This window comes from Quercus suber, unplaced genomic scaffold (assembly GCF_002906115.3).
Source record: "Quercus suber isolate HL8 unplaced genomic scaffold, Cork oak 2.0 scaffold_29, whole genome shotgun sequence".
Lineage (NCBI taxonomy): Eukaryota > Viridiplantae > Streptophyta > Magnoliopsida > Fagales > Fagaceae > Quercus > Quercus suber.
This window is the reverse complement of record NW_027069494.1, coordinates 2,130,322-2,155,423: the sequence shown is the minus strand read 5'-3', so window position 1 is coordinate 2,155,423 and position 25,102 is coordinate 2,130,322. Positions and strand designations below refer to the sequence as shown.

The following is a 25,102-nucleotide window of genomic DNA, read 5'->3' as shown; positions in this document are numbered from 1 at the left end:
ATTTACAAAAATATGCATGTGAATCCAGCACATGAGAATGAGATCCACATATATGTGAAAGAAACGCATAATTAATGAGATATATGAAATAATTTTTCACACACACCTAAATTTGGTATGTCAACTACACTAGTGATGAAAATGCATCTCATAAGTAAAATAAAGATCAAGTTGCGTCATGTTTATCTTTTGATAATCTGATTAAGTCCCACCTAATCCCAATTTTATTTTTCTATAATTAACTATTAATCTTCAGCTTTGTAATTTAACTAGTATCTTTGTTTTTTTACGGAGACACCTAAGACTCAAATCTTCCACTCCTAACTATCAATGAATCAAAAATAAATTATTAACCTTAATAATTGCAAAGTAAAAAAATTATGCAATTGAAAAAAACGGAAAGCAAAAAAGTGGTATTGATTTGGTCTAACTTTTTACTAAAATATTTGTATCTTGTAGGCTCTTTTTTAGTGACAATTATTAGATTTCAAGTTTCAACCCAGGTTTTTATTCATAGAGAAATGGAGAATGACGCTGATACACAAAACCTTTTTTTTTTTTTTCCTTCTTGTGGTACTTGGTGAAAGTTTTTAAATTTTTTTGAGGAACTACTTGGTGAAAAGTTGGTTCAAGTCTTCAAGACTTTTAAACTTGCGGAGAAATTTACGAGAAAATTGACTTTTTCTCATGGTGACCGTCATGTCACCCTCTCTTATCCCTTCAGATACGTACTCTCCAACAAGTTTAAACATTTCACATATCAAAGAGAAGAGTCTTGAGTGAGAATTGAGAAAGCCACTCAAAAAACGCTTTATATAGCGTCAGACAAAAGCTAAGGATTCACATTCATTACTTTTGTCGGCTACATATATATATATTTGTCTCGTCAAGAATCAATCTTGATTTATCACCATTTTTTTCACAGCGGAATTACATGAAACATTCTTGAAGGAAGGGAAGGAGATTTATTTTTATATGTGAAAATATGAAGTTTTGTAAGAAATACCAGGAGTACATGCAAGGCCAAGAGAAAAAGCTACCTGGGCTTGGCATCAAGAACCTCAAGAAGATCTTAAAGAAGTGCCGGAGTGATTTACAGTGTCACAATGGCATTGATGGGGTCCTTGGCAACCAAACATGTCCTGACCATTGCACAGGTAATTTGGAAAAAAGAAAAACTTTTTTACACATTTTTGTTTTAATTTTTTATACTACAGTTTATATACTTGGATTAATTTTCTGGGTTCTTGTTCTTTGCCCTAATCTAGATCGGTCTTTTGGCTAATCTGTTGGATTTTACAAAGGTGGTGAATTTTTGCATGTGTTATTCGTCGCAAAATTTTAATCTGAAATATTGTCCATAAATTGCAGTTGTTATTTTTAAGGAATAATCATACATGCAATAGAGAACTTTCACAAATGGGCTTTTTAGGTAAAAGCCAAACGATGTATGAATCCTTGTTTCATTTTGATGTGCCTTCAAGATCTTCTTGACTTTCTCTTTTCTCAGGCTTAATGTTCTTTTTCTTCTTTACTAAAATCGTATAAAAAAAAATTTATAATGACAGCCAGCTTTGTGTGTGTGTGTTTGTTTTTTTAACTAATTTTTTTTAAGGTAATTGATGAGTGCAGAAGAACTTATCAGAACTAGAATCGGTTGCGCTAGAAGAGACAATGAAACTGCAGGCTCTAAAACATCTTTGTGGTGAAAATTTTGTTCTTAGCTTGATCACCTTTTGTTTGTTTTTGTGTGTTGTGGTCCAAAAATGACTGCTGTGTTTTCATTCTGAAACCTTTAAAGAATTTCCATAAAGATTAGATGCCATTCTGGATTAGAAAAGTTCTATTATAAGGAGGGGAAAATTGTGTTTTGGGAAGCCATGGTACTTTGTCTATTGTCATCCTGTAATCACCATTCATTTTCATTATTAATCACTTGAAATAAAACTTGGCTCAATGTTTTTACTCAAAGGACTGAACTACTACTTTGTATAATTTTGGTAGATAAATACTGATCTAGATTCCAACATCTTCAGTACAACAAATGAGACTAAACAACTTAAGGGTTCCTAATTCCTATTTTTCTATGGATATTTGCAGTATGCGATGGAACCTTCTTTCCTTCTCTTCTCAAGGAAATGTCTGAAGTAGTAGGTTCCTTTAACAAGCATGCACAAAGATTGCTTGAGCAACATCTTGCTTCCGGCTTTAGTAAGTGCTTTTTGTGGTTCAGAGGCAAGCGACAAAAGAACCAACATGTTACCTTAATCCGAGAAGGAAAGGAACTGGTTACTTATGCACTCATAAATGCCATTGCAATTCGGAAAATACTAAAGAAATATGATAAGGTATATACATATCCTACTCTGTGAATTGCATATTAATTTCAGGATTTGGTTATATACTATGGCTTTTGTTGTTGTGTATAAATTTACCTCAATATCATTTTTGAGCATAGGTTCATTACTCTAAGCAAGGTCAGGCCTTCAAGACACAAGCCCAAAGCAGGCGCATTGAAATCCTTCAGAGTCCCTGGCTCTCTGAGCTCATGGCTTTCCACATCAACTTAAGAGAAAGCAAGATCAAATCTAGAAACGCACCTGGATTTTTTGAGGCATGCAACCTCACATTTAATGATGATGGCAAACCATCACTTACTTGTGAGCTATTTGATTCAGTCAAAGTTGACATCGATTTGACTTGTTCTATATGCCTGGTAAGTTTCCATTTTTCATCTTTAAGGAGGAAAATAACCAGCATATTGTGTACACAGGACTTGCATCAATCATGCGAAATTGTGATCCAGACTTAAATTAAACACATCAACAGAATTTCTGGGTTTGTGGATGTGCAGTGCACAACATGATCTTTTTTGCTATGTCGATGAGCTATAGCCCAACTGACACTTTCTTCTTCCATAATTATGGGATAGAGGGTGGGGTTCTAGGTTCAAGACCCAATGGCTGTGTGTGTAGTTTACCAATAAAAAAATAGTATTTTTTTTCAACTAGGATAAATTCTAATACAAAACATTCACTACCAATACTGAAAGCTTTATTAAGATCCCTTTTTAAAATACAAATTTGATCATGAAATAGCTTAGGCCCTATCTGCTTCCTAATATTAACTCTTGTGCTTTATTCTAAATTTCCCTTCTGGCCTCAATGCAATAATATGGTTGGATTTAGATATTCAGGCTCCAACACACTGTGTCTGGATTCAGTTCTCTCCTATCCTATAGTTTTAAAGAATCATATTTGGTCAGTGTAAAGCATCCATGATTATTAGCTTTATGGAGGGACAGTGCTCTGTCATTATTCAGTGAGGCCCTTCATTAATTGGTTTTATTTGATTTTTTCCCCTCACAGGACACAGTCTTTGATCCATATTCCCTCACTTGTGGCCATATATTCTGCTACATGTGTGCTTGCTCATCTGCATCAGTGTCAATTGTTGATAAGCTAAAGTCAGCAGAGCCTAAAGGAAAATGCCCTCTGTGCCGAGAGGTAAGTTAATATCTTTATAGCCTTTGCTTCTTGGTTCATTCCAGTGACAAAACGGTGGGGTTGGATTGTGGTAGGTCCTAAATTCAAGCTTTGCAAACCAAAGTATCTTTCTATTGTTGGACTCAGATAGGTCTTTGTGTTGTTAACATATGTAACTTACAATAGCAAATGAAATATTTTCTTTCCTTTAGCATCTCTGGTGATGTTGCAGTACTGAGTTGCATTGCACCTTTGCAATTAAATATTAAATCTTCACTATTTAATTTCTTCTGTTGATTTCAGGCTGGAGTTTATGAAGGTGCTGTACCCTTGGAGGAGCTTAGAATTCTATTAAGGCGGAGGTATGCATTTTTTGGTTCCTTTAAGTTATTATACCTCTTGTTTTAATAAAAGTTAGCAGGATTCCATACCAAGAGCCTTGTAGCTCAATGGTATTGCCTAGTTCTCTCATGGGGAGGAACCTGCGTTCAAATACCCCCAATGTCACTTGTTGCAACTTGTAAGCAGAAAATGTTACTTCGATTCCATTCTCAAATAAGTTACTTTCCTAGCTTTCCTTTTTCTAAACTGGTGGGATATGGGGGTGAATGGTGATGACTGATGAGGGTGTAAATTGAAAACATAGAAAAGTAAAATGATAAAAGATTGAATGGACACATGTTGCCATGTTGTTACCTCTTGCAAGTTCCTTACTCTAACATGCATATTTGAACAGGTGCAGTGAGTACTGGGAGGAGCGGCGTCAGGCAGAAAGATTAGAGAGGATGCGGCTGATAAAACAGCACTGGGATAAACAAACAAAGGCAATGATGGGTATCTAATCGGGCAATCCTGTTGGCAGTGTTTTCTATGTAAAAATGGGACATTTGGCATTTTTAGGGTTATCTAATTGGGCAATCCTGTTCATTGGCAGTGTTTGCTATGTACAAATTCAGATATCATAGACATATCCGTAAATAAAGAAAATTGTAGCCAGCCTTGTAGCTGGGTATGATACTTGTATATTGCCCCACTTGTTACAATGAGTTTTTATTTATCGGAATTGTTTGTGATGGTCCAGCTTAACCAAATGGAATACATCTGAAATCTATATTGGTTTACGGTCATAAATGGAAGAAGAAAACAGTTTTTGACATAACTTCTCAGCATAATTCAGCAGCCAAAACGGCAGCAGCGAGCACAAATTCAGGACAAGCCCCCCAGCATTTGGGCTAGTCCAGCACGAGCCAATTAAGGCCATGTTAATAAGCTACAAATTTACACACATTGCCATGATTGTTAGAGATTTAAGACTCTTTGTTCTATTAAAACAGTTTATAGATAGAAGACTCAATCTGCCATGTTAAGTCAGATTGACATTTGCACCCTGACCTGAATGGATTAGTTGCTCTTGCTGCATATATACAAGAGCACAAATATAAGAAGACCAATCGCTGAACAGAAGTCATTGAGTAAAACTTAGGTATGAGTGCTGTAAATTTGATTCCTCAATCAAATTCAAATAATTTTGGTCAGTGCAACAAGGTCAATTATTTGCCCCACTCTTAATGTTTCAGTTCACAATTTATACCCTACTATACTCCTATACCATTGTCTCATAACCTTTGAGACCAGCTAAGCACGGTTAGCGAAGTTACCATATGTGGAGGTGGGCTTCCATGCAGTTGAAAGGCAAACCAGCTTGAGATGGATTGGAAAGGCCCATCACCCACATACATGCCAATACAATAATGGATGGGAATTTTTGGCCGCTCAATACCCGCCCCATATGTAAGGATTTAGTATCTTGTGTTACTTCTCACTCTCACATGGGAGTGGAGGTCAACGATTACACATAATACCACCTCGAATGTGTAAAGAATGTTCTAAAAGCTATTGCAGATTGATCGACGCCAGTGAACTACGAGGGCATGCAACCGGTGGAAGATTATCGTCTTCAGTTGGCTCAATGTCAAATTTAATTTTGTTTGGGACAAAAGGGGCAAAATAACAGAGCTGCGGGGAGCTGTGTCTTGATGGATCTCCTAGGGCCTTGGAAGTTAGAATCTTCCTTAGTGTTTCTCATGTGAGCAGGAAGGATTCCAGGTTGTAATAGTTTTCTATTAGCCAAAAAAGTGAAAAACAACACCCCCTCTTTTCAGCCCTAATCTGCCTCCTCTTCCACCGCCAGGCCAAGGTCTATGCCACCATTCATATATATCCATATGTGCAGGATCAACACCAAAAACCATGGATGTTCAAAGACAAATACATAATCTTAGAGGGCTTTATTAGCCCCACGTAATGGGAACTGAACAACCAAACCATATCCAAGTCCAGATGAACTAGTGAAAAAAACATCATCAATTAACCAAAGTTTCATATTACAGTAGAATCATTTTTGTTTTCTTTTCTCTTCTCTTTTGAAGAAAGTTAACATCATACAGCACATTGACACAGCAAAAAAAAAAATAGCGCAGTTCCAATGCATCCTAAAGACATTGCTGCTCAAAAAGGAGCCATTCTCAGCTAGAAAGTATTAAGGGATTCCTTTCAGCTTTTTGAAAGTATTAAGGGATTCCTTGTATTTCCATACATATTATACCTTTTGCAAAGTTTCTCCAGAGTTGCAACTGAATGCTGCATGGCATTTAGCTTTGAATCCATGAACATCCTCTGCCAACAAAAAAAAAATGCTTGAGCAAGGGAAAGTGCTGATTTCACAAAATTTTAAGATCCAAAATTGCGTCCTACCTCATAATCGTCTCCATATTTCTCAATCAGCCTACTGATATGAACACGCTGGATTGTGGTCAATGGCAGAGGAGGCGCAGATTTCCCATCTTTTCGCTTCTTTCCCAGTGCTGATTTCAAATCTAAACAGCCGAAAAAGAAGTTATTGAATCAAACATTATCAAGGAATGCACTTATCCAAAAAAATAAAAATGTTATCAAGGAATGCTAAAGGACAGGACATATAAAAAAAACAGTGAAAGTTTTGTAAAGAGAAATTTATACATTTTACATCTATAATATGAAAAATAGCAAACCATCTACATTAATCACTTCCCACCACAAGCTTAAATTATTTGATATCAACCAACAGGCCTCTAAAAGCAACTCATCCACATTCAGAGAGTCCAATTTGAGGTGCAGAACATCATCTATATTAGAAGAAGATTGGTGAGGATTTCATTCACTTTGGACAGAAGATGGGAATATTTGCTTCTCCTAAACCATTTCAGCTTCTAAAAAGGGCTACTCTACAGATTCTTACACATCAACTAGACGGAGTAGTCAGAAATTTTACAAGTGACACAATAAGGTGGCTGAATTCAAACAATTTCAATAGAGAAGGTACACTTCAATATTTCTATTATTATTTCCTTTTGATTGGTCAGTAAAACATGCACTCAATGAGTTTTGCACCCACGACAGCACCCTCCCTCTTGTTCTTATCATTGAATTGAGCTCACTGGCTCCAATAAAAGCTAAACTTACTGGGTTCAGAAAAGTTCTTTATTCTTGGGGAAAAAAAAGTGCTAAATCAGTGGGCAAAAGCAAAAAGTCACTTCACCCATTCCAACTGATAATGATTATCATCGCAAAGTTAGTGCTCGATATTTAGTCAGATTTCCCAGCAAATAGAAATGAAACACAATATGTTTAAAAACAGGGCATTCCCAGCACAATTAGAAAACTAAAATAAACTTAAAAGCTCAAGTAACCAACACCCAATCATGCATAAATTTAAAAATTAACCCATTTCACCTCAAATATGAACAAGCCCCCCAATTTTACTACAAAGGTTTACAAACTGGTATGGCAATAAATATGACTGATGCCACATCAACAACACAATAAATAAATACACTTTTTTGCTTTGTCTATTAGCTGTAACATCACTCAATACCTGAGAAGCACGGACTCGGACAAGGGTACGACACTAGTTGGGCACCCCAAATGAAATGTCCGTGCTTCCTAGCTCAATAAACTTATATAACATTTATAATTCTGCCTTACAATACTACAATGATCACATTTTCTTTTCAAATTTTCCTAGACTATATGAAACATTTCAAAAATCAAAAAAAATAAACAATCTTCAATTTCCTATATTACTTTTTTAAAAATTGACTTTTTTTTTTATTGCAAAGTTGTATTGTAGCATCTCTAATATGAAACATTACTTTAAAAATAAAATAGTGACAATTTATTTAAAATGAAATAACTGAAAATTGGAAAAGAGGGAAAAAGATTAAAGAACAGACCGTCTTCTTCGAGATCGCTACCGGAGTCGAAGAGCTCGAGCTCATCGGCTTCGGCTTGATCGGACGGCTGAGTCGGCGGGACATTAAGAGAGTCGCTCTCGATGATGTGCGAGGTGCGAGATCGGACGCCGAGAAAGTTAGGGTTAGAAACGACGCCGAAGGACTTGTAGTTTTGGATGACGCTGGCCTTGTCGTCCCAATTCGAAGGGTCTTGATCGACAATGGAGCGGAGCTTTGGAGGAACGTTGAAGGCTGGCTTGAATACGTGTGGGTTTTTCTTCAGTTGACCCACTCGGACCTTTGACTTCGACCTCTTGTATTTTCTTCGTGACCCTCCCATCTCTGATCTTTCTCTGGTTCTGGTTTTGGTTTTGTATGGCTTTCTAGGTCAAGATGAAGAGGAAAGGTAGGGTTTTTTGTTAGGGTTTAACAGTTCAACCTTTTAGGGTATGAAGCTAGTGCGGAACGGTGCGTTTTGGTTTAGCACGTAGGAAATTAAATGAATAAATTGATATATTTTATGGACTAAATTACAATTATGAAACTTAAAATTTGGAATTATTTTTATTTTGGTCCCTTAAATTTTAGATTTTTCATTTTCATTTATTGATTTGAGTCAGTTTTTAAAATGGTTTTTTTGTACATTTCCACAACTAATTTGACCATTAAATACCAACAAAACGGCTTTTTTTTTTTTAATTCACATTTCTCTCTCCGTCTTAAGGTCAAATTAGTCACAAACATGAGCATAATAGCAACAAAAAAATATGTTCCATAATGTTAATAATTTATCTATCAATGCATTAATCTTCATGATTTAAGGCTATAGTATCTCATTTCTTTCTTTGGTTCTAAAGAAGTTATTGAATCAAACATTATCAAGGAATGCACTTATCCAAAAAAATAAAAATGTTATCAAGGAATGCTAAAGGACAGGACATATAAAAAAAACAGTGAAAGTTTTGTAAAGAGAAATTTATACATTTTACATCTATAATATGAAAAATAGCAAACCATCTACATTAATCACTTCCCACCACAAGCTTAAATTATTTGATATCAACCAACAGGCCTCTAAAAGCAACTCATCCACATTCAGAGAGTCCAATTTGAGGTGCAGAACATCATCTATATTAGAAGAAGATTGGTGAGGATTTCATTCACTTTGGACAGAAGATGGGAATATTTGCTTCTCCTAAACCATTTCAGCTTCTAAAAAGGGCTACTCTACAGATTCTTACACATCAACTAGACGGAGTAGTCAGAAATTTTACAAGTGACACAATAAGGTGGCTGAATTCAAACAATTTCAATAGAGAAGGTACACTTCAATATTTCTATTATTATTTCCTTTTGATTGGTCAGTAAAACATGCACTCAATGAGTTTTGCACCCACGACAGCACCCTCCCTCTTGTTCTTATCATTGAATTGAGCTCACTGGCTCCAATAAAAGCTAAACTTACTGGGTTCAGAAAAGTTCTTTATTCTTGGGGAAAAAAAAGTGCTAAATCAGTGGGCAAAAGCAAAAAGTCACTTCACCCATTCCAACTGATAATGATTATCATCGCAAAGTTAGTGCTCGATATTTAGTCAGATTTCCCAGCAAATAGAAATGAAACACAATATGTTTAAAAACAGGGCATTCCCAGCACAATTAGAAAACTAAAATAAACTTAAAAGCTCAAGTAACCAACACCCAATCATGCATAAATTTAAAAATTAACCCATTTCACCTCAAATATGAACAAGCCCCCCAATTTTACTACAAAGGTTTACAAACTGGTATGGCAATAAATATGACTGATGCCACATCAACAACACAATAAATAAATACACTTTTTTGCTTTGTCTATTAGCTGTAACATCACTCAATACCTGAGAAGCACGGACTCGGACAAGGGTACGACACTAGTTGGGCACCCCAAATGAAATGTCCGTGCTTCCTAGCTCAATAAACTTATATAACATTTATAATTCTGCCTTACAATACTACAATGATCACATTTTCTTTTCAAATTTTCCTAGACTATATGAAACATTTCAAAAATCAAAAAAAATAAACAATCTTCAATCTTCAATTTCCTATATTACTTTTTTAAAAATTGACTTTTTTTTTTTATTGCAAAGTTGTATTGTAGCATCTCTAATATGAAACATTACTTTAAAAATAAAATAGTGACAATTTATTTAAAATGAAATAACTGAAAATTGGAAAAGAGGGAAAAAGATTAAAGAACAGACCGTCTTCTTCGAGATCGCTACCGGAGTCGAAGAGCTCGAGCTCATCGGCTTCGGCTTGATCGGACGGCTGAGTCGGCGGGACATTAAGAGAGTCGCTCTCGATGATGTGCGAGGTGCGAGATCGGACGCCGAGAAAGTTAGGGTTAGAAACGACGCCGAAGGACTTGTAGTTTTGGATGACGCTGGCCTTGTCGTCCCAATTCGAAGGGTCTTGATCGACAATGGAGCGGAGCTTTGGAGGAACGTTGAAGGCTGGCTTGAATACGTGTGGGTTTTTCTTCAGTTGACCCACTCGGACCTTTGACTTCGACCTCTTGTATTTTCTTCGTGACCCTCCCATCTCTGATCTTTCTCTGGTTCTGGTTTTGGTTTTGTATGGCTTTCTAGGTCAAGATGAAGAGGAAAGGTAGGGTTTTTTGTTAGGGTTTAACAGTTCAACCTTTTAGGGTATGAAGCTAGTGCGGAACGGTGCGTTTTGGTTTAGCACGTAGGAAATTAAATGAATAAATTGATATATTTTATGGACTAAATTACAATTATGAAACTTAAAATTTGGAATTATTTTTATTTTGGTCCCTTAAATTTTAGATTTTTCATTTTCATTTATTGATTTGAGTCAGTTTTTAAAATGGCTTTTTCGTACATTTCCACAACTAATTTGACCATTAAATACCAACAAAACGGCTTTTTTTTTTTTTAATTCACATTTCTCTCTCCGTCTTAAGGTCAAATTAGTCACAAACATGAGCATAATAGCAACAAAAAAATATGTTCCATAATGTTAATAATTTATCTATCAATGCATTAATCTTCATGATTTAAGGCTATAGTATCTCATTTCTTTCTTTGGTTCATTTGAATTAAGGAGGAGTGAGGGCGAGTTGAGTAGATTTTGCTTAGAATTAGCATATTTCTAGTCAATTTTATTCTACTCCCCTCCCTCCCCCCTCAATCCAAACAAACCCCAAATGAATTGCACAAATGATAAACCCACCAAGGAAGGAGTGACCAAGATATCCCATTATTCAGTTGTCGTACTCCTTTTTTTTCCTTAAAAAAAAAAAAGGATACCCCATTACTTAAACCATGAAGATTAATGCATTGATGGATAAATGGTTGAATATTAAAACATGAACAGCAAGATAAAGTTTCAAAAGTTGCCCCTGTGATGGATATCGAATTAATTGAGGGACGAGGGTAGTGTGTGTTGAGTTCCATATAGGACATATATTGGGTTGATCTAGTCTTTATAAACAACTACATATGGTCTTGATTGTAACTAGATTAGTCTTTTTGGGGTATAATGTAGACTATGATGAGATTAATCTAGGCTTTATAAACAACTAAAAGGAACATTAATTGTGACTAACCTAATTCTTATAGGGTATAACATAAATGTGACTAATGCTCTTTCTAGGTCATTACAAACCCTTTTGTTTTCCAACAGATAGTGTCTATAAAAAAAAAAAGGTCAAAAATCAACATTTGTTAAACTCTTATTCATATACATTTTGATATCCATCATTCACTAAAATCTATAAATAGTTATTTCCAAAGCCTCAATACCATTCAAAGAAAGTAACAAAGCATTACATTCAACAAATTAAAGGGAAGCAAAACAATGGATTTATACATCTTTAGCTTCAATCATTTGATCCCTCCCTTATAGATTTTTCGGGCTTATCACGTCTTTAGAAGCATGAGTTTCAAGTGTTTGATATCTCCTTCCATGAACTTTCCGAGCTTATCACATCTTTAGAACCTTGAGTTTCAAGTGTTTGATATCTCCTTTCATGAACTTTCCAAGCTTATCATGCCTTTTGAAGCTTTAGCTTCAAACTTTTTATCCCTCATCCATGCAATTTTCGGGCTTATCACACCTTTAGAAGCATTAGCTTTAAACATTTGATCCCTCCTTTCATGGATTTCCGGGCTTATCACGCCTAGAAACTTCTAAATGATGTGCATCAAGCTATTACTCTTGAGGAACCCTCCTTCTATGGATTTCCAAGCTTATCACACCCAAAAACTTCGAAATGATGTGCATCACGCAATTGCTCTCGAGGAAAGCACTAGGTCAACTTTCAACAAATGCTAAAAGCAAAAAAAAGGAAAATAAGATTTTCCTTTTGCTATGTAAAGTAGAATTAAGATCCATGTGTAGTATCGATGGAAATGAACAACATACTTTCTCCAATACATTGCTTACAAAGTATTGGTCCTCTTGAAAATATAGACAAAAGATTTAGGTAAAAATACAAATTACATAATTAAATTTATAACTATCGAATGATAAATAAATAAATAAATAAATAATGGATGAAGTTAAAAAATAAAGAAATTTCAAACATGTAACATCCTTCTTAAGTTTATCTATGAAAATTTTCTCATAAGTGACAGTGAGAAGATTATAAATATGTTTGAAGTTCCTTGAAGATGAAACATCATATAACAACTTAAACACCAATTTATTTTCCAACAATGCCTCAAAAGCTGGTTACAGAAGAATTAAAACCCGAAAATCATGACATCCACAAGATTGAAACACCCTCAACTACTGCACCAGTTTCTCCCCATGAGAAGATTTCAATGGCAGCCAACGTGATTAAATTCTAACTTAATTCCATAATCTATCAAACAATGAAAGAAGTGATATAGTTTCCACAACCCATCCTACATCCACAAACAAAATCTAAAAAAAATAAAAATAAAACCTTCAAATATTAACATTAGCTAAAACACATTTTTTAACTTTAAATACCAAATCACACCTAGACCTAAGTCTCACAAATTTTCTTAGTTTTGTACAAGACCATTCCAATAATCCCAATCCAACTATCCCTAAAATTTTGAAAGAGAAATCTCTCTCTCAATTTTTTTTTTTTCTTTTTTTTTGGAGAATTATTAAAGAGAATTATTTAAATGGATGGACAAAAGGAGTAAACGGACAACAAATGTCAACTTTAAGGATAAAAATAACAAAAAATAAAACTTTAAAGACAAAAATAACAATAAACTCAAACTTAAAAGATGTAATTTGTATTTTTGTCTAAAAAGTATCACATACAATGACAATCCTCTCCCATTTATTCTATTATTATTTATTTCATGGGATATAATTTTTTATTTAAAAAATAGCAGTAGAGAAGAAGAATGCGCTAGTGTAGTAATGCTGCCCAAGAAGCAATTATCTTATATGTATCTTGATTTTGTTTGAGAATTACACTATTTTTTAGATGACAAAGTTGAGCTACAAAATTGTTGTAATTTTAAAATACAATTTCTCAATATTTTTTTATTGATGTCAATTTTGACAAATCACTATTGGATTAATTCTCTTCTTATATCCTCCATGCTTGCAAAATTTCTAGAAAATTAGAGATCAATAACCATGTCATCAATAAATTGTTTAAATTGCAAGTTTTTAAAGTTTAAAATTATGCATAAAATATAAGTTATAAATCATATAGTAAATAATATTTAATTGACACAAAATTTGATATTGTATTAAGAGAGTAAAGAATGTGTAATTTAAGGTTAGATTTTTAAAATATTCATTATGTTTATTTATTAAGTAATGTTGTAGTTATAGCTACAACCAATTTTGTAGCTAAACTTTGCATTCTTTAAAGAACAAAATAAATCATACTTACCAAAAGAGAGAGAGAGAGAGAGAGAGAGAGAGAGATATATATATATATATCTCTTAAAAAGATTGAACTACAAAAAATAGTTTGTATTGTACAATTACTCAATTAGAGTGCTATATTATTCAGAAAGATTGCAACCAAAGAAATTCAGTATAAATGCCCTCTTTTCCTAAAAGAGACAATTACTACTATCTACAAAATAAATCATAAGAAACTCTTCTCAGACTTCAGAGAGCATCATTTTGAAATTAAGAATTTTCATGGATCGGACTTTGTGAGTATTGACCACTTACCTTAGATCTGTATGCAGAAATCCTTAACATGAATAATTCCATACGAGACAAAACCGTGGCACCAAATAATAATTAAAGAAACCACGAATAACAGGAGTAGGGAGCAGGAAATACCACTCCAAGCAATCTCGTCCATTGACTAACTTTCTGCTTCTAGACGGATGCCTGTCTTTCTTCGCCCGATTACTGCAAAATGATCGTACACCAATTTTTAGGTTCAAATAATTTGTAATTGATTATCTCATAATCAAGGTGTTGTTAGCGAAAACAAATTAAAACAATGCCATCATATTCCATTGCTATGGTCCATCATGATTTTGTTAAAAAAAAAAAAAAAAACAACAAAAAAACAACTCTAGTCTAAACTCAAAAACCATACGATCATGCGGGCAAAGAAAGCCCAAGGCCATTTAGAGAAACCATGGAGGAAAACAAATTCAAAAAGTTACCAACTTATTCTTTTCTAGGGTAAGATCACTCAATACCATTACCAAAAACTAATTGATTCAGAAATGAACTGCACTTACAATTCAATTGTAGGTTTATATTTTATGGAATACAAATTTCTTCTGGTAAATCACTGATCCGATTTGATAATCTAGCAAAGTCTTTTGCGATTATACACATATTTTGTTTTTGAAGGGAAGATAAAGAGAGAGGATGGATGGGGTCGGCAAGAGAAGTTTGGACAGAGGAATATGAGCATCTGGGGATATAGACATGGCATCAACAATGAGATACAGAGATGGGAAAAGCCTAAACATTAAGGGTATTTATGCCTCAAAGGACATGGACAGAAATAAAAGTGCGACATGCCTACAAATATTAATTTTGGAAACACATCCAAGAGCATTCATTGCAATTTGGAAACAAAAGTAAGGGCAGCTTATTTCACATTGCTGCTACCATATCAAAGATTCAAAAGGGTGCTCTCTGATTCCCATTCTGTACATCCCTTACATGCCATTTCATGATCAATGCAATTTAATTCACGCACCAAAAATATATGTACCAAAAATGGCACACTTAAATGCAATTTACTTTCATACCAAAGCAAGAAATTTTAGTTTTTAGTTTGTAGAGTTCGCGTATAAGCAAATCAATGAAATTACATATTTTAGCTTCAAGCATTTGATCCCTCCTTTTATGGATTTTTCAGGCTTATCACATCTTTAGAAGCATGAGTTTCAAATGTTGATTTCTCCTTCCATGGACTTTCCGAGCTTATCACGTCTTTAGAAGAATTAGCTTCAAACTTTTGATCCCTCCTTCCATGTATTCCTGAGCTTATCACACCTTTAAAAGCATTAGTTTCAAACAATTGATCCTTCCTTCCATAAATTTTCGGGCTTATCACGCCTAACAATATTTGCATCATGTACATCGCATGTTATGCTCTTGAGGAAAGTACTAGGCCTATAAATGCTGAAAGAAAGGAAAAAAAAAAATTAGATTTTCGTTTTGCCATTTAAAGCGGAATTAAAGTTCATGTGTGTGATATTGAGGAAGCAAATTAACAAACGATATACTTCTCCAATTAGCTGCTTAAGCAAAATCAAATCATGGTTTTCCAAAATAATTAGATAGTAATTTTCAAATTGCACTGAATGCTCTTGGATATGTTTTGAGGGAAATAAGCTGCTTAAGCAAAATTCAAATCATGTTTTTATTTTTAATTTTTTAAAAACAAACACCAAAGCAGAAGTTTGTGCAAATGGCAGGTTTCAAAGAGCATCATATATTCATATTCAAATTAACAAATGCCCCCTTTTTCCAATTCTAAAATCGGATCCTAAAAGATTAACTTTGTACGGTATTGGCTGGAGTACCATATTTTTGCACTATATGAATATATATAATCACATATAATTATATAAATATAAACCACAGTGATGAGTGAACATGTACAAACAAAAATTTTGATACATACCACTCCAAGCAACCTCGTCCATTGAACTAATATGTGCTTCAAGCCGGTTGCCTGCTTGTCGTAGCCCAATTACGGCAAAAATGATGGTACATCAAGTTTTGGGGTTAATAATTTTTAATGATTATCTCATAAAGGTGTTTTTACTAAAAACATATCATGATTTGTGAGATGAATATGAACAAGCACCAATTTTACTACAAAGGCTTACAAATTGGCATGGCAATAAATGCGATGGGTGCCACATCAAACAACACAATAAATAAATACACTTTTTCGCTTTGTCTATTAGCTATAGCATCACTCAATAACTAGGAAGCCCGGAAATGGAAACAGTCACTGCCCACAAGTACTACATAGTAAGACACTAGTAGGGTACCCAAAAAGAAGTGTATGTGCTTCCTAGCGCAATACACATATAACATGTACAAATGTGCCTTACAATATTATGATCACATTTTCTTTTTCGGATTTTCCTAGACTATATGAAACATTTCAAAAATCAAAAAATTTTTAAAAATAAATAATAAAAAAAAAAAACTTCAATTTCCTATATTACTTTTTTTTTAAATTGATATTTTTGTTAATTGCAAAGTTGTATTGTAGCATCTCTTATATGAAACATTACTTTAAAAATAAAATAGTGACAATTTAAAATTAAATAACTACAAATTGGAAAAGAGGGGAAAAAGATTAAAGAACAGACTGTCTTCTTTGAGATCACTATCAGAGTCAAAGAGCTGGAGCTCGTCGGCTTCAGCTCAATCGGATGGCTGGGTCTGCGAGACATTAAGTGTCACACCCAAATCCCAAAGGGTCCAAAGCATGAGAAAGAAGTCTCAAAGTACCTGTAGATTTTTTCCTTTTGGACAATTCAATCAACATAAATCCTATCAAGTACCAACATCAAGAATTATCATAATAATTCCATTGAATATACTCTCAGAATAAGTCAGAGCTCTAAGTAATAATTACAAGAACCATTGGCCACAAAAGAATAGAGGTCTGAATAAATAATTACATATTATTAGCTTGTCCCATCAGTGAGAATAACATCACAACCACTATAATATACAAAAGAATGAGTCAAGCCTATTCTAAGATGTACATTATCTAATATCCCATTACAAAAGTTCAGCCTTCATCAGTAGTTAGTCTACTACTATTAGCCACAAAAGAGTTGTCTCAAAGATTGTTGTCTACTCTAAAAGTTTATAAAATAATGGAATGAGACAGAGCCCAGTAAGTAGCATAATTAATGGGGGTAGGGGAAATGCAAGTTTTATCTTCAATAATAATAATATGACAAGAATGATTTATAATGAAACACAAAATTTCTCAAAGTAAATACCTTGAAATTATATACTATAATTATGAGCACCAACAATATAATTTCCAAGGCCATAATATCTAACATAAGGTAATTATCACAAATATACCACACTACCACGTAGACTGGTTAGGGGATCCACTCATTCACAACTAGCATGATATTGTCCTCTATGGTATGCAAACTCTGGCCCATGACAGCAACCTCACCCATACCCTCAAAGTTTTTCTCTGCCCCATGGGCAGCAAAGAGAGACGTCAAATAGACCTCTCTTGTATGTGGTCTCTTGGCCCCATGGGCAGCAGCCTCATTCATATACAATCAAGGAATCTCTTCCCCCCATGGACAGTAGGGAAAAACGCGTCATCCAAAGTGAAAGGGTACTGACCTAGATTTGATTTGTTGTCACAAAAATTACGAAAACCAAATGGGTGATCACCAAGAAATCACACATGACATGTTGTTAAACCACATAAAGCTCACAGGTTACATATACTTTGAAACACATAGTTTATGTCTAGGTAGTTTCAGAAAAATCTTAAATAATCTAACTTCCGCAAAGTTTGTAAGGTTTCAACTTCATTCTTGTCAAGAGATTTCTATCAATTTCCCACATAACAGACAAGATAAGCATCTAAATTTTCTAATATACCATAAAATCGAAGATTTCCTTATCAAAGATTAAATAAAAGATGCTCATTTTTCCATATCAACAATTCATGCATTTCCCTAAATGCAATACCAAATATGTTCATTTTCAATATATATATATATATATATATATATATATATAATTATGTTACGGCACAATAGTTTTTAGGAAAATATAGTTTCCATAGGTAGTTTCTAAAAGCGTGTCTAACCCAAAAACAACATTTATGCAACATGATTATTTTTCAAAAATCCCATTAATAAGCTACTTACCTCACAACTGCAAAAGCCTAACTCTCCAAGCTCCANCCCCCCCATGGGCAACAGGGAAGAATGCGTCATCCAAAGTGAAAAGGCTTTGACCTGGATTTGATTCTGCTGTCACAAAGACTACGGAAACCAAATCGGGTGATCACCGGGAAATCACACATGGTATGGTGTTAAAGCCACATAAAGCTTACAGGTATACATTTTCTTTCAAATACATAGTTTATAACTAGGTAGTTTCAGAAAAACCTTAAATAATCTAAATTCCACAAAGTTTATAAGGTTTTCAACTTCATTCTTGTCAAAAAGATTTTCTATCAATTTCCCACATAACAAGACAAGATAAGCATCTTTAAATTTTCTAATATACCATAAAATCGAAGATTTCCTTATCAAAGATTAAATAAAAGATGCTCATTTTTCCATATCAACAATTCATGCATTTCCCTAAATGCAATACCAAATATGCATTTTCATTTATAATCTATATATATATATATATATATATATATATATATATATATATATATATATATATTAATGTTACGGCACAATAGTTTTTAGGAAAATATAGTTTCCATAGGTAGTTTCTAAAAGCGTGTCTAACCCAAAAACAACATTTATGCAACATGATTATTTTTCAAAAATCCCATTAATAAGCTACTTACCTCACAACTGCAAAAGCCTAACTCTCCAAGCTCCAAGGAGATTAGCTAGAACCTAAACAATATCAAGTAAACCTATCACCATAAGCATAGAGCTTAAAATTGTATCTAGTTACAATTTAGAAATTTGCCAAATAAGCACTTAATTAAGCAAGCCTAGTATTTAATCTTGTCAATAATAATATATCCCACTTCCAAAGTTTCTCAACAATTAATTCACAAGGCATAAACTCCAATTTATAAAGTTAACCCATTTAATACATCTCCAACATTATAACTAGGTTTCATAAAATTTACACTACATCATTAAGAGACCTATGAAAGCAAAATCAAAATATCCTCCAAAACAAGAAATTTAGAACTTCAACTAACTCCAAATAAACCCAATGACAATGGAAAAATTAGATTTACCAACCATCACATGTTATAACTCAAAACCCCTAAATTTTCCACCATAAATAAACCTTAGGTAGTCATCATTAGCACAAACCATATACCCACTCATCAAATAATTCCACCATTACAAAACCCATACATACAAACACATAAATATCACTTCCAATACTCATAAATCACATGGGTATCATTATTAAAGCTTACATAAAAATAACCTCAAGCAAAAGTGTAAAACCCACCAAAAAGATTAGAAATTTTTACCTCAAAAAAAGGATGTGAAGGTGTTTATAGGTTCACAAGAATTTTTCGGTTATCTTGCCAGAAAATGATGGTGGAAATGGTGGTGGTGGTGGTGTGGAAGTACCGGTGAGAGAGGATATAAGAGTAGAGAGGAGTGTATGAGAGAAAATGAAAAGAAAGAAAGAAGGGAAGTAAGTGAGCCAGCCAAAGAAGGGGAAAGTGAAATGTGTGGTGGGAATGGGAGGGGTAGTTGGGAGGCACGTGTATCTCAAAAAAAATCTGACCTTACATTTTTCTTTTTCTTTTTTTTAAACTGGCTGGGGCGTTACATTAAGAGAGTCGCTCTTGATGATGTGAGAGGTGTGAGATCGAACGCTGAGAAAGTTAGGGTTAGAAATGACACCGAAGGACTTGTAGTTTTGGATGACGCTAGCCTTGTCGTCCCAATTCGAAGGGTCTTGATTGACAATGGAGTGAATCTTTGGAGGAACGTTGAAGGCTAGCTTGAATACGTGTGGGTTTTTCTTCAGTTCACCCACTCGAACCTTTGACTTTGACCTCTTGTATTTTCTTTGTAACCCTCCCATCTCTAATCTCTCTTTGGTTTTAGTTTTGGTTTGTATGGCTTTCTAGGTCAAGATGAAGAAGAAAGGTAGGGTTTTTTGTTAGGGTTTAACAGTTCAACATTTTAGGGTCTGAAACGAGTGCGAAACTGTGTGTTTTGGTCTAACACTTATGGAGGAAATTAAATGAATAAATTGATTTATTTTATGGACTAAATTACAATTATGAAACTTAAAATTTGGAATTATTTTTATTTTGGTCCCTTAAATTAGATTTTTCATTTTCATTTATTGATTTGAGTCAGTTTTTAAAATGGTTTTTCCGTACATTTCCACAGCTAATTTGACCATTAAATACCAACAAAATAGGTTGTTATATATATATATATATATTTCCGTAATTCTCTCTCCCTCTTAAGGTCAAATTAGTCACAAATATAAGCATAATAGCAAAAAAAAAAAAAAAATGTGTTCCATAATATTGATAATTTATCTATCAATGCATTAATCTTCATGATTTAAGGCTATAGTATCTCATTACTTTCTTTGGTCCATTTGGATTGAGGGGGAGGGAGGGGTAGTTGAGTAGATTTTGCCCAAAATTAGTCTATTTCCAGTTAATTTTATTCTACTCCCTTCCACTCCCCCTCCCTCCCCTCTCAATCCAAACAGACCCTAAAGGAATTGCACAAATGATAAACCCACCAAGGGAAGGATTTTGAGTGCCCAAGATATCCCATTACTCATGTATAACATAGATATAGCTAGAACTTTTCCCGGGGACATTGCAAATGGTATCAAAGTCAAGCTAGTAATCTTGTGTTGTCTTAGTGACACTGCTTGATGTGGACCATGATGAGATTAATCTAGGCTTTATAAACAACTAAAAGGAACATTAATTGTGACTAACCTAATTCTTATAGGGTATAACATAAATGTGACTAATGCTCTTTCCAGGTTATTACAAAACCTTATATTTTCCAACACGTAGTGTCTATAGCAAAAAGGGTCAAAAATCAACATTTATTAAACTCTTATTCATATACATTTTGTTATCCATCATTTACTAAAGTCTATATATAGTCATTTCCAAAGCCTCAATACCATTCAAAGAAAGTAACAAAGCATTACATTCAACAAATTAAAGGGAAGCAAAACAATGGACTTGTACGACTTTAGCTTCAATCATTTGATTGATCCCTCCTTTATAGATTTTCCGGGCTTATCACGTCTTTTGAAGCATGAGTTTCAAGTGTTTGATATCTCCTTCCATGAACTTTCCGGGCTTATCACGTCTTTAGAAGCATGAGTTTCAAGTGTTTGATATCTCTTTTCATGAACTTTCCGGGCTTATCATGCCTTTTAAAGCATTAGCTTCAAACTTTTGATCCCTCCTCCATGCAATTTTTGGGCTTATCACACCTTTAGAAGCATTAGCTTTAAACGTTTGATCCCTCCTTCCATGGATTTCCGAGCTTATCACGCCTAGAAACTTCTAAATGATGTGCATCATGCAGTTGCTCTTGAGGAACCCTCCATCTATGGATTTCCAGGCTTATCACACTTAGAAACTTCTAAATGATGTGCATCACGCAATTGCTCTTGAAGAAAGTACTAGGTCAACTTTCAACAAATGCTGAAAGCAAAAGAAAAGAAAATAAGATTTTCTTTTTGCCGTGTAAAGTAGAATTAAGACCCATATGTAGTATTGATGGAAATGAACAACGTACTTTCTCCTATACTTTGCTTACAAATTATTGGTCCTCTTGAAAATATAGACAAAAGATTTTGGTAAAAATGCAAATTGCATTTTTAATTGTAACTCTCGAATGATAAATAAATAAATAAATAATGGATGAAGTTAAAAAATAAAGAAATCTCGAACCTGTAACATCCTTCTTAAGTTTATCTTCGAAAAATTTTCCATTAGTGACAATGAGAAGATTATAAATATGCTTGAAGCTCCTTGAGGATGAAAAATCATATAACAACTTAAACACCAATTTATTTTCCAACAATGCCTCAAAAGCTGGTTAAAGAAGAATTAAAACCCGAAAATCATGATATCCACAAGATTGAAATGTCATCAACTACTGCACCAGTTACTTCCCATGAGAAAATTTCGATGGCAGCCAACGTGATTAAAATTCTAACTTNGATACAAAAATAGCTTCCCCTCTCTCTCTCTCTCTCTCTCTCTCTCTCTCTCTCTCTCTCTCTCTCTCTCTCTCTCTCTCTCTCTCTCTCTCTCTCTCTCTCTCTCTCTCTCTCTCTCTCTCTCTCTCTCTCTCTGGGGAGAATTATTAAAGAGAATTATTTAACTGGACAGACAAAAGGAGTAAATTGACAACAAATGTCAACTTTAAGGATAAAAATAACAAAAAATAAAACTTTTTAGACAAAAATAACAATTAACTCAAACTTAAAAGATTTCATTTGTATTTTGTCTAAAAAGTTTCACATACACGTAGAGCACTAGCATTAATTGTGCCAAACCAAATATTATTTTGACACACCAAAACCCACTTTATTTATTTTAACACAGCATTTTACAATATACCCTACATCACATGTTCTATTTTAACATTCACCACATTAAAATAATATTATCATGTCATTAAAATAATACAAACAGAGTATGAGTGAGAAAAGAGTGCAAAGAGAAGAGGAAAAAAAAAGGTAAAAGAAGAAGGATAGCAGGCGTATGAGAGAGAAAAGGGGGAAAAGAGAATAAAATAATATTAAATGGGTTGGGTTCACTTAATATTTTTTAATTGGATGTGAATATTTACAAATTCACCGTTAGATTACATTATCTTCGTATATTCTTCATGCTTGCAAAATTTCGAGGTGATCAAAAATTAATAGCTATGTCATCAATCAATTGTTAAAATTCAAATTTTTTTGTAATTTAAAATAATGCATAAAAGATGAGTTTATAGATCAAATAATAAATAATATCCGATTAATATAAAAATTAACATACATGTTAAGAACATATAAAATATGTAATTCAACGATTTTTTTGACATATAGAACATCCAATGAAAGTAATTTTTTGGTGTTTAGTATGCTAAATGTTAAGTGTAGGGTCTCGTTTCTCTACGTAAACCCAAAGACAATTAATTTGTAGAGTGTGGGTTGAAGAACTAGAGTGGACAAGGGAGTTTTTCCGCAAAAGATTATCACTTCTTTTCTTATTTCTTGATCAGCTTCGCCCCCATTCCATCCCCCGTTTCATACCCTCACCCTCTATTATATAGCCACTCTCACTCTCATCCCTACCATCCACGTGCTCCCCATCCGTGGACGTGCTCAAGTACCTGTCACGTCAGGCAGCTGCTTTTCATCTCTGTGTGAGTGGCGGTAGGTCATGAAACACTGTTCAGGTGTCTTCTCCACATAAATGCGGCCAGAAAAGCTGTTGCAATGCATTGAATACGGTGGCAGCAGCCTTTCCCTCATATATTTCTTCATCCTTATCGTTTTTGAGTGTGCTTTGAGCTTATCTTGATCAGGTGGGCTCCTCGGACGATCAACCAGGCCTTTCTCCGGCTCAATTAGTCTCCGCTATCATACCAGGGTAAAGCTTCCTTCTCGGACAGGAGATGTCCTCCTCGGACTGGAGACATCCTCCTCGGAAAGCAATGATCCTCTGCCCAGAGGATTCCGCTCCAATCTGGACCTTGCATTCTACTCATCCTTCTCTTCGGATGTGAAACAGTTCTCTCGTGGGTGTTCGGCCCGTTAATTTGGGCCTGATCCTTTTATCCCCCACATTAAGAATTTAGCATTTAGCACAGCTGATACTAGTACTCTAGTAATCCTTCCCATATATATATAATATATATATTTTATAGAAAATTTTAAATACGCTCAATAGGGTTCGAACTTGGGCCACAAAGTATTCCACGCGTCTCTTACACACGTGTCTTCTAGAATTATATATTTCATGCGATATATTATTTTTATTTAAAAAATAGCAGTCGAAGAAGAAGAAGAATGCGCTAGTGTAGTAATGCTGCCCGGGAATCAATTATCTATATCTGTATCTTGATTTTATTTGAGAGAATTGCTCTATTTTTTAAATGAACATAAATAAATCTATAATTGAATTAAAGGCACACATACATAATGGCCTTAAAGCAAGATGTGGCAACAAAATTGTTCTGTTTAACCAAAAAAAATAAAAATGCAAACACACATTATATGACAAACTTGCCAGAAGATGTATGTGGTATCTCTCTCGTCTCTCTCTCTCTCTCTCTCTTAAATGAACTTCAAAAAATATTTGCTATTGTACAATTACCCAATTAGAAGTGCCTATATTATTCAGAAAGATTGCAACCTAAAAAGAATTCAGATATAAATGCCCTCTTTTCCTAAGAGAGACAATTACTACATCTACAAACTAAATCATAAGAAACTCTTCCATTCCATATTAAAAAGTTTGAGGAAAACATGCTGATTAAGCCAAATTCAAATCGTAGTTTTTTTTTTTTTTGGGGGGGGGGGGGGGGTGGGGGGTGGTGGTGGACAAAATAGTTTCAGATCACTTTAGAGAGCACCGTCCATGGATAAATATTGAAACTAAGAAATGTTGTTTCTTTTTCACTTCCAAATTGGGTCTTAAGATTAATTAACTTTGTGTATTGTGGCCAGTATTTGACCAGGCCTTACCTTAAAGATTCTGTATTGGTAGAAATACCATATTTTTGTAGTATTTGAATATAAATAATCACATATAAATATAAATATAAACCACAATAACATGAGACAAAAATATAAATAAATAATAATAAAAGCAAGCAGTAAAAGGAGTAGGGAGCAAGAAATAGTAAATACCACTCCAAGCAATCTCGTCCATTGAACAACTTTCTGCTTCTAGACGAATGCTTGTCTTTCTTCGCTCGATTACTGCAAAATGATCGTACACCAATTTTTGGGTTTAAACAATTTGTAATTTATTATCTCATAATCAAGGTGTTGTTAGCAAAAACAAATTAAAACACTGCCATCATATTCCATTCTATGATGCACCATGATTTTGCTAAAAAATATAACAAAAAACAACTCTAGTCTAAACTCAAAAACCAAATGATCGTGCAGGATTTGAGCTGA

At 34.1% G+C, this 25,102-nt stretch overlaps 3 protein-coding genes across 4 annotated transcripts; 1 reads left to right on the top strand and 2 right to left on the bottom strand.

The window, feature by feature from the left end:
* Nucleotides 1-591: 591 nt before the first annotated feature.
* LOC112039318 (E3 ubiquitin-protein ligase NLA) lies at nucleotides 592-4,576 on the top strand. 2 transcript variants are annotated; one of them, XM_065770288.1, is made up of 7 exons: nucleotides 997-1,157; nucleotides 1,633-1,705; nucleotides 2,101-2,348; nucleotides 2,459-2,716; nucleotides 3,369-3,506; nucleotides 3,789-3,847; nucleotides 4,222-4,576. In XM_065770288.1, exons 1-7 carry the CDS (start codon nucleotides 1,107-1,109, stop codon nucleotides 4,325-4,327), a joined length of 933 nt encoding a protein of 310 aa, XP_065626360.1. In that variant the 5' UTR covers nucleotides 997-1,106; the 3' UTR covers nucleotides 4,328-4,576. The 2 variants fall into 2 exon arrangements, with proteins under 2 accessions (XP_023927950.1, XP_065626360.1); XM_024072182.2 differs by lacking the exon at nucleotides 1,633-1,705 and having other exon boundaries at nucleotides 592-1,157.
* A 1,255-nt stretch (nucleotides 4,577-5,831) lies between these two features.
* On the bottom strand, nucleotides 5,832-8,195 carry LOC112039230 (nucleolar protein 16). Its single transcript, XM_024072085.2, has 3 exons — nucleotides 7,757-8,195; nucleotides 6,240-6,361; nucleotides 5,832-6,161 (listed from the first exon to the last, which is right to left on the bottom strand). Exons 1-3 carry the CDS (start codon nucleotides 8,094-8,096, stop codon nucleotides 6,039-6,041), a joined length of 585 nt encoding a protein of 194 aa, XP_023927853.2. The 5' UTR covers nucleotides 8,097-8,195; the 3' UTR covers nucleotides 5,832-6,038.
* A 1,584-nt stretch (nucleotides 8,196-9,779) lies between these two features.
* LOC136066272 (uncharacterized) lies at nucleotides 9,780-10,339 on the bottom strand. Its single transcript, XM_065770317.1, has 2 exons — nucleotides 10,000-10,339; nucleotides 9,780-9,784 (listed from the first exon to the last, which is right to left on the bottom strand). Exons 1-2 carry the CDS (start codon nucleotides 10,337-10,339, stop codon nucleotides 9,780-9,782), a joined length of 345 nt encoding a protein of 114 aa, XP_065626389.1.
* Nucleotides 10,340-25,102: the final 14,763 nt, after the last annotated feature.

Excerpts from the sequence above, each read along its gene's own strand:
- LOC136066272 (XM_065770317.1), bottom strand. The coding sequence starts at position 10,339 with ATGGGAGGGTCACGAAGAAAATACAAGAGGTCGAAGTCAAAGGTCCGA.
- LOC112039230 (XM_024072085.2), bottom strand. The coding sequence starts at position 8,096 with ATGGGAGGGTCACGAAGAAAATACAAGAGGTCGAAGTCAAAGGTCCGA. Across the intron at positions 6,362-7,756 it reads TAGCGATCTCGAAGAAGACG|ATTTGAAATCAGCACTGGGA; the intron begins GTCTGTTCTTTA and ends TCGGCTGTTTAG. Across the intron at positions 6,162-6,239 it reads AATATGGAGACGATTATGAG|AGGATGTTCATGGATTCAAA; the intron begins GTAGGACGCAAT and ends TTTTGTTGGCAG.
- LOC112039318 (XM_024072182.2), top strand. The coding sequence starts at position 986 with ATGAAGTTTTGTAAGAAATACCAGGAGTACATGCAAGGCCAAGAGAAA. Across the intron at positions 1,158-2,100 it reads ATGTCCTGACCATTGCACAG|TATGCGATGGAACCTTCTTT; the intron begins GTAATTTGGAAA and ends GGATATTTGCAG. Across the intron at positions 3,507-3,788 it reads AATGCCCTCTGTGCCGAGAG|GCTGGAGTTTATGAAGGTGC; the intron begins GTAAGTTAATAT and ends TGTTGATTTCAG.